The sequence below is a fragment of the Corvus brachyrhynchos genome, unplaced genomic scaffold, assembly GCF_000691975.1.
Source record: "Corvus brachyrhynchos isolate BGI_N302 unplaced genomic scaffold, ASM69197v1 scaffold227, whole genome shotgun sequence".
Classification (NCBI taxonomy): domain Eukaryota; kingdom Metazoa; phylum Chordata; class Aves; order Passeriformes; family Corvidae; genus Corvus; species Corvus brachyrhynchos.
The window spans coordinates 1,565,025-1,573,035 of record NW_008239290.1 but is presented as its reverse complement, the minus strand read 5'-3'; the positions used below and the strand labels follow the sequence as shown (position 1 = coordinate 1,573,035).

Sequence of the window (8,011 nt, the reverse complement as noted above, 5' to 3'; positions counted from 1 at the left end):
ACCGCATCAACAACAGCCTGTCCGAGCTGAGGAGGCTGGTGCCCAGCGCCTTTGAGAAGCAGGTAGCGCCCAGCGACCCTCCGCGCTGCCCCTGCATCCCTTCCCGGCAGGGAGTGTCACCCTCGGTAACGTCTCTGCTTCTGCCTAAAACGTTTCGTGCCTTCCCTTCTCTCCTAGGGATCAGCCAAGCTGGAAAAAGCAGAGATTCTACAGATGACTGTCGATCACCTGAAAATGCTGCATACAGCAGGAGGGAAAGGTAAAGTTTTGTGACAGAGTCAGCAGCCCTGCAGGGAGGCTGCCGTGAGAGCAGCGCATTCCCGAGCATTGGCAATGCTTGCAGAAAGTGAATGGCAGCTCTCCTACATTTTGTCAGGAATTAGGGACTTTCTCTACTTGACAAGATTGGTGGCATCACCAGCACTGAAAGCTTTTGCGGTGTTAGCTCTGAGGAGAGCGTTGTTCTAGAGGAGAGTGACTGCAAGTCTCTAGCAGTGTGTCAGCATGTGAAGTAAATTAGCTTTTGGCAGCTTGGAAAACAGTTACTATTGATGTCTAATGCTTGTTCCTCTAACTTTCTGAAAGTTCAGAACAGAAGTAGGAAAAAATACAGGATGAAATAATACAGGTGAAAAGAATTAGCAAAAATGCTGAGAGGCACTTTTAAGAAAAAAGTACTTTGCCTGCTTAAGTCTCCTCTGATAAGTTAGGACTTGTGTTTCTAATGAATTTCAGCGTGCTCTGGTTTTACTTGCACAAGGGAGACATGGAAAGAACAAAAATCCTTTCCTCCAGTGTCAGTGAGCAATTCCAGTTTAAAAATGGCAGTCTGTGACTGGTCTTGGGACTTGCAGCATCACAGCACAGATATAAAAGAAAAGCTTGTTAAACAAAAAGGAAAAAAAAAAAGGAGCTTGGCAGCTAGTCTATAGTTGGGAATACTAACCACATCCAAGTGAAATATGCTTATAGGGGAGGGTGGAGTGGGGAGACTACTTGTAGACAATGACTAGAAAACAACATCTTAAGACTTCATTCTCTGTTCTTTTCTCTTAGGTTATTTTGATGCTCATGCTTTGGCTATGGACTATCGGAGTCTAGGGTTTCGAGAGTGCCTGGCTGAAGTTGCTCGATACCTGAGTATCATTGAGGGTCTGGATGCCTCTGATCCTCTGCGAGTTCGACTCGTGTCTCATCTCAACAACTACGCCTCTCAACGGGAAGCAGCGAGTAGTGCACACACTGGCATTGGACACATTCCTTGGGGCAGTGCCTTTGGACATCACCCTCACATACCTCACCCGTTGCTGCTGGCTCAAAATGGGCATGGTAATACCAGCACTACAGCATCTTCCACAGAACCACATCACCAGACCAGAATTGCTGCCCCACATGCTGAAACTTCCTCACTCAGAGTGCCCCCAAATGGCAGCGTTGGACCAGTGCTCCCTGTGGTCACATCAACTACCAAACTGTCTCCTCCTCTCCTCTCCTCCATGGCATCTCTGTCTGCGTTCCCCTTCTCATTTGGCTCCTTTCATCTGCTGTCTCCCAACGTGCTGAGCCCATCTGCACCAACACAGTCAGCAACGCTCAGCAAACCGTACAGACCCTGGGGGACTGAGATTGGCGCCTTCTAAGAGCTGACTCTTTAGCAAGGGTGGGAAAGCCTATAAACCTAGCTGAGCTGGGTTATGCCACCCTTAAAGTTGAAGTTCTTAGTAACTGGGACACAGGTACAGCTTCACCTTAACTAAGTTTGTCTAAAAACTGTCTCATTGGATTTTTCTTTTTGTTTTCTACATTTTTGTATTAACAGATTGGGGTTTTTTTAATAGTTGCTGAAGTTGTCCAAAAATAAAATTACAATAGTGGTTTGTTAACACTTGTGTTAGATCTCTGCTGAGCATTTAAGTCACTTTTGTAAACAGTTTGTTTCAAATGTTTCATTTTTCCTGAGTACCTCAGACTGGCTTTTTATGAAAAGATACCACCTATTATTGTTAGCCATGGCCTAGTTTTGTTATTAATTTTTCCAAGACCATTCTTCTCAGCATTTACAAGCTGTGTTTTTGTTAGTATTTTGACACTGAGATGTTCTATAAAGAATTACACTTTTTGTAAACTATATTTGAGTCTTATATTTCTGAGCAAAGCGTTGACAAATCAGATGGACCTGCTTGACCAGCTTTATCTAAAAGCCCAATTTCTCTTTCTTCTGAAGCTGTTTGGTATATTTGGCAATCTTATTCTAGTCCCTAGTAGACATATACTCACTTCTCAGAACCACTACACCATTTTTTCCACCAAAAGGAGCAGTATGAGAGGGGAGGGTGCAAAAGTCAAATTGCATGCTGTATTGGTGGTGGGTTTAGGTGCTGGGGAAGTTATGGGAATTAAAGTTGTCACCTGCAGTGATCTCCCAGCCGGATCTGGTCACAGGCATCTTCATTTCATAGGGCCAGATCCTGCTTTGAGTTACACTGGAGTAATTGTTCTGCTAGCCTGAATTCTTGGGTATCTGAGGTCAGACTCTTCTCTGTGAGCTTCAAATTTTCAGCTGAAACTATTGATGCTGATATTTAACTAGCCAATGGAATGGTACAGTGGGAACCTGTTCAGTGCACAGCCTTGTTGCTTAACAGATGCATCCTAACCAGGTGATTTTTTATTGTGTTTTAGGTGCAGTTCAGTGCCACTACTCATTTTGCAAGGGTTCTGCTGTGTTCTTGTGTGCCTGAGAGTGTGTGCATGTACATATATTTTGCTTGATTTCATGAGAATCTTAATCTGAACAGGTTTATCGAGTGAGTTCCACTGGAAGGGGTTTGCTCTTGTATCTGTGTTGTGGCTAAATAAAGGAGAAAGAACAAAGTATTTTAAATTACATGCTTGTCTGATATGTATCAGTGGAGAATTTTATGCCTGTGGGTGTCACAAGAGATGTCAAACAATTGCTACTCAGTCCTGCTGTGGGCATTTGTATTTACTCTTTTCTCAGGTATTATGGCATATGTAGCTATGCTAGCTGAGCACATGAAGAACCACAGTGCCTTGGAGTAACAGTCAAGGGAAGGAAAATGTAGGATTTCTTTTGCACATCACTTTTATGTGCCTGGCAGTGTGTAGGCAGGTAGTGAAGATACCAGGGTTTCTGCTAAAGTGGAGGTTAAAGCTACACTGCACTTGAATATTCTTAGTTATTTGTATTAAAAAGTGATCATCTTTACAAATATGAAGTCCTTTTCTGTCTAACTCACAAAATTGTTGTCTGTCCTATAGGTCTGGAATGAAGTTTTGTATGTTACAGTGAGGTTCAGATCCCATTCAGTCCATTAGTGCAGAATCTACCCCAGGTCTCCAACTGATCCTCTATTTGTTACTGACTGGTACCACCAGTGTCTAACACCTTTGCTTGAAATAAAAACCTGTCAGGGTTACAGGTAGATAGGTTTTCTTCCAATCCTGATTTTAGTCTGTCCTGCCTGCAAATCTCTACCTGCAGAATGTCTGGAAGTACTTCACCTCTTCCCTGCACATTTGAATTTATAGTACACTTGTTTTGGTAAATGGCACATCCTTGTCTGGATCTTTCTGCCAGAATAGCAGAAAGAACTCGGCCCTGTGGGAGACGAGAGCTTTGTTTAAAGAGGGGCTCTCAGGCCAATTAAGGAGTGGCATTGATGAGAGACTTTCTCGGAAGAAGGATTGCTGTGAGGCTGGAAAGAGCGGGAGAGCATTCAAGTGCATAACCTTGTTTTACCTTCCTTCTGAGGCTGTAGGAGACCACTGCTAGAAATGAAATGCAAAACACTGTGGGAGCTAGAGATACATAGGTGTTATTAAGAAGAGATTATAGAGCATAGTATTTCATGTAGAAACCTGAAATAAGAGGCTGTAAAATTCCAAATCCAGCTTCCTTTCACAGTGTGTATTGTCTCCTGTTTAATTATGCTCTGCCCTGTCCCTAACAGGTTTTTATAGCAAATTAACAACTCCTACCTAGAAGATTGCTATAGTGCATGCAACTATTCTTTAGATCTTTTAATAAATGGCAATGCTTCTCAGCCTTTTAATGGTTATTTCATTGACATTCAAATGACTTTGCCTTCCTCTAAATAGCTGGCTCTTTTGTGTAGAAAGACCCCTATAATCATTTTTGTCCCACTGTCCTACCCTTGAATGGACTTCAGAAGCAGAGTGCAATAAAAGTTTCACTGCTGGTGTTTGTCTCTATATTCACTGTCTTCTCTTTCTATTACCAATGACCACGGTATTAATGAAAAGTACTAATTTTATTCAACTTTCACAGTAATTCTATATGAATTTTTAGGGGCTCAAAAATCTACTGATTGTTATCGTAGAAAGATATGAATGAATTATAGGAACTCACAAAAACTAGTAATTCAAATGGGAAAAGCATGGCCCAGAAGCTAAAACACCAGAGTTGTAAGTCCAGGGCTGCTGCTAACTTTGTAAATCTGTCTTGGCAATCACTTAATGTATATCTGTTTTGCCAGCAGTGAAACAGGTATGGCAGTACTTGGTCTCCTTTCCTCAAGAGGCAGTGGTAGTTGGAAATTTTCTATATGAGTGATAAATGCTGTTATTTCTCAAAAACTACAGTTCTGAGACATGCTGCTATTTTTCTTTCCTGTGGGATGCTAGGTTTCTAAAGACAAACTGAGAAAGGCAAAATAAGCTTGCTTCTCTAGGCAGTAGATATCTCCGGAGTCCAAAACATTTACTTGTTTACCCTATTGCAAAAGAGCAATTCAGGAGCACAAGCTTAACCAGAGGGATGCTAGAAAAGAAAGGAAATGCATATATGTCTTGATCCCATGACCCCCCAACCACCATCAATTCCTTTGGATGAAATGTGTCCATCTGGAAATCCTCAGGCTAAAGCTTTGGGTAGGATGTAAGATGATGTGGTACTTCATATAAGCTAATATTATCTTCCTTTATTAAGGAAGCTGGATTTGAGCACAGAACAAATTTAAAAGGCTGGTAAATGCTGCACAAAACCAGATACAAACCTCTGGAAATCCATTCTGTGATTTGGCATAAAGGAATAGCTGATGGAAGTGACATTTTTTAGCTTTTGGAAAGAAGCTGTCAGTAGTTCTTAAGACACTTTCTGTTCAGCACCCCAGTCTTAACACTAGTAGCATGACAGAGTTTATTAGGATCATGCTGAAAACCCCATGAATCCTGCCTATTGCTCTCTTCACTCACACATCAGCATGTGAGTCCCCAGGTGACAGGAGCCTTCCTAGACTATTGCATAGTGGTGGGAAGTCTGCCAGGTTTTTTTTTTCCAAGCAATTCAAATAAGCCCAAGTGAACACAGATAAACTGAAATCCTTCTTCCTGTTTTATATTGTGTGCATACTCTCAAATGTTTATTGCCAGAAACTCTCAGTTTGGATTGCAACACACTCTAAATGGAGCTGGAATTCTCTAGTGAATAATGTAGAGGTCATGGGCTTTGTGCTGGAAGGCAACAAAAATTATGCACAAAGCCCTTTTCTGAGGCCTTACATGAAAGGATGCAGAGATGGATTGTGGTATTTGTGACTCAGTACACTAAGGCACGAATATGTTCATGTGTTAACCAGCCTACCTGACCTCGTAGGATCTGTGTGTGCTTTGCCTGTAACTGGATGACTCTCTCTCCACTTGCCCAACTTATAAATAAAAATTAGAACAGTCCCTTTCTTCTGGAGCCAGAAGATGTGGGCATTGACTCATGCTTGCAATATAGTAGCGTGTCTGCAGTCATAAATGTTGAAATGGCAATGCCTAGTAAGATACAGATACTTGAAGGTGTCTTTTGGGACTCTGAAATGTTCATTTGGTGAAGGCTTTTATTAAGGAAGTGCTTGGGTATTTTATATTGTTCTCTCTTATTCCACCTAGTCCGGTGAAATTTTTTGTCTAGCAAATTCTACTGATTATTCATGCAGCTTGAAGGAGTGGACCAAACTGCCTTGCTCTGACCTGTGCTGTGTGCAGTCTGCCCAAGCCTTCCCAGCAAAGTTCATAGACAGAGGTTCTCTTCCATCTGATTTTTATTTTTTTCCTTAATAAATCATGTAACACAGCTGTATAATGCAGGAGAGGCTTATCTAAGTGCTCAGGACAGCTGAGCAGGGGGGGCATTCTGCCCTGCCTATAGACCCCCTAACTGCATTACATTTGGACCTTTTCAGAATCTTTTACCAGGCTGCTCATTTCAGGTGAAGCCTCCTGGCAAGGAAGGGGGGGAATAGCCGGAACCAGTTCTGCACACCTCCTGCTCGTTGGGGCAGCCTCAGTACAAGGAGGACTTTGCAGACCACGGTTTTCTCTCTGCACTGAAGAGACTTCTTGGAGTTTTCCAGGTGGCTTCTCCAAGGTAAGCTGTAAAATCTGGGCACAAACATTAGTAACAGGTTAAACAGGTATGTACATTTCTCTGTTTTACTCTGCTTTCACAGAAGAAAGGATGTTGGGAGTAGGAAAGCTGGTGAAGCAGCTCTGAGAGAGAATGGCAGGAGAAGGAAGGAAGGCTGATCTGTAGGATCAGAGGAAAATTGAGGCTGTGAACAGATGCATGAAGAGATGCATTGTTTGCATTGCCTGTGGCAAAGATACGGAAGTACCTGACGTCCGATGAAAAAATAAGCTGCATGCCAGTAGGTAGAGGATTTAGAGAGGGGAAGATAGTACTCAGTATTCATAATTTTTCTCAGTATGAGCAACTGACAAAGAGTGAGGCACATTATTTAAAACCAATAAGGTGCTGAAACAATGCATGTGCATGTCTTCATCGAATTTGATGGGTCATCCCACTGGCTAGGGAGAAACCGTGGCTAGATGGACTATCAGTGACTGTAAGAATGCATTATAGCGTGGTTTACTGACTGAATTTGTACAATCTGGTCAAGGAGGAATAATAATAAAACAATAAGGAGGAAGGAATCAAAGCATGAGAGAGGGCTTGATCCAAGTTGACAGAGAATTTGAGACATCAGAATAGCTGATAAGAGCACCTAATGACTGGCAGCCTCTTCCACAAACCCCTCAGCCTTCATCAGTGGTTACCACCTAGCTGCTAGTGCAGCCACTTAGCTCCTGGGTTTTGGTATGGTGTTTCTCACCATGGATTAGCCATCTAAGTAGGTATGAGGTCTCCTTCAACATTACTTGAGTAGGGCAGGTGCTTGTTCTGCCCAGTAGTGGAAAATGAGTGAAGGTGAGTATGGAGCCTCCTTCTGAGTCAAGGGATATCAGGTAGAGAGAGCACAGAATTTCTTTCATATTATATATCTGCTGTAGATAGTGGTGGTAATGACTGGGTAATCTTCTCATTGTCATCAAGCCTGCCTTTAAAAGCAGAGGCCATTTCAGAGGCTGGATTTCAATAGCAAAAGATGAAATGAGAAGAATGGTCATTTGTTGCTGTTCAGCGATGGTTATGTGAAAGTTTGTGGGATTGGATAGCGGTTAAAAATGCAGCAAAGGGAACTGAAGTGTGTGCTGTAGGAACTCTTTTACATGCTGCACAGCAGGTATATCTGTTTTTTACTTCATCAGGAAAACATTGATGTGATTGAACAATGTTCCCTGTATAATGTAGATGCCTAACTGTCTGTAGATTGCCCCTTTGAATTTCTCTGGGATTCATTGCGTCTTCTGTTAGGAGGAAATTATCAACAACAAGAGGAAATCCTGTACTAGTACTGAATAGTCCTTATTTTAAAGGTACTTCCCTTCTTGTGGGAATTGTATATAATCAGAACAACACTCCATAAAACAGATGAATTATTTTAGAAGGAGACAGGTCAGCCTTTTATTTAAAAGGTCTGACGTTATTGTACATAAGAAAATCAATTGTTAGAGTGGATGACATTCTTCCACTAGCTGCCTGTGCTTCCCAAAGGTGGGGCAAAGTTTAAGGCATTGGTAACAGGAAGCCTGGGCTCCTTAGAGACTTTCATGTTTTCTGGAGCACGCAATGACAGAA

At 42.1% G+C, this 8,011-nt stretch overlaps 1 protein-coding gene and 1 long non-coding RNA gene across 2 annotated transcripts in view; both read left to right on the top strand.

Annotated features, from left to right (window-relative positions):
- The first annotated feature begins 6 nt into the window (after window positions 1–6).
- Window positions 7–3,233, top strand: HEY1 (hes related family bHLH transcription factor with YRPW motif 1). Its single transcript, XM_008638451.2, has 3 exons — window positions 7–62; window positions 178–259; window positions 1,057–3,233. The coding sequence occupies exons 2-3, from the start codon at window positions 214–216 to the stop codon at window positions 1,638–1,640; spliced, it is 630 nt and encodes a 209-aa protein (XP_008636673.2). The 5' UTR covers window positions 7–62; window positions 178–213; the 3' UTR covers window positions 1,641–3,233.
- A 2,826-nt stretch (window positions 3,234–6,059) lies between these two features.
- LOC108448218 overlaps window positions 6,060–8,011 on the top strand; it is a 13,033-nt gene continuing 11,081 nt past the window's right edge. Inside the window, exon 1 of the long non-coding RNA XR_001864032.1 lies at window positions 6,060–6,400. This is a non-coding gene — a long non-coding RNA (uncharacterized LOC108448218). The remainder of the gene's footprint in view (window positions 6,401–8,011) is intronic.

What these genes read in the sequence shown, in the direction of transcription:
- HEY1 (XM_008638451.2), top strand. Translation starts at nt 214, where the DNA reads ATGACTGTCGATCACCTGAAAATGCTGCATACAGCAGGAGGGAAAG. An exon ending in GCATACAGCAGGAGGGAAAG is followed by an intron (nt 260 to 1,056) that starts GTAAAGTTTTGT and finishes CTTTTCTCTTAG; the next exon opens with GTTATTTTGATGCTCATGCT.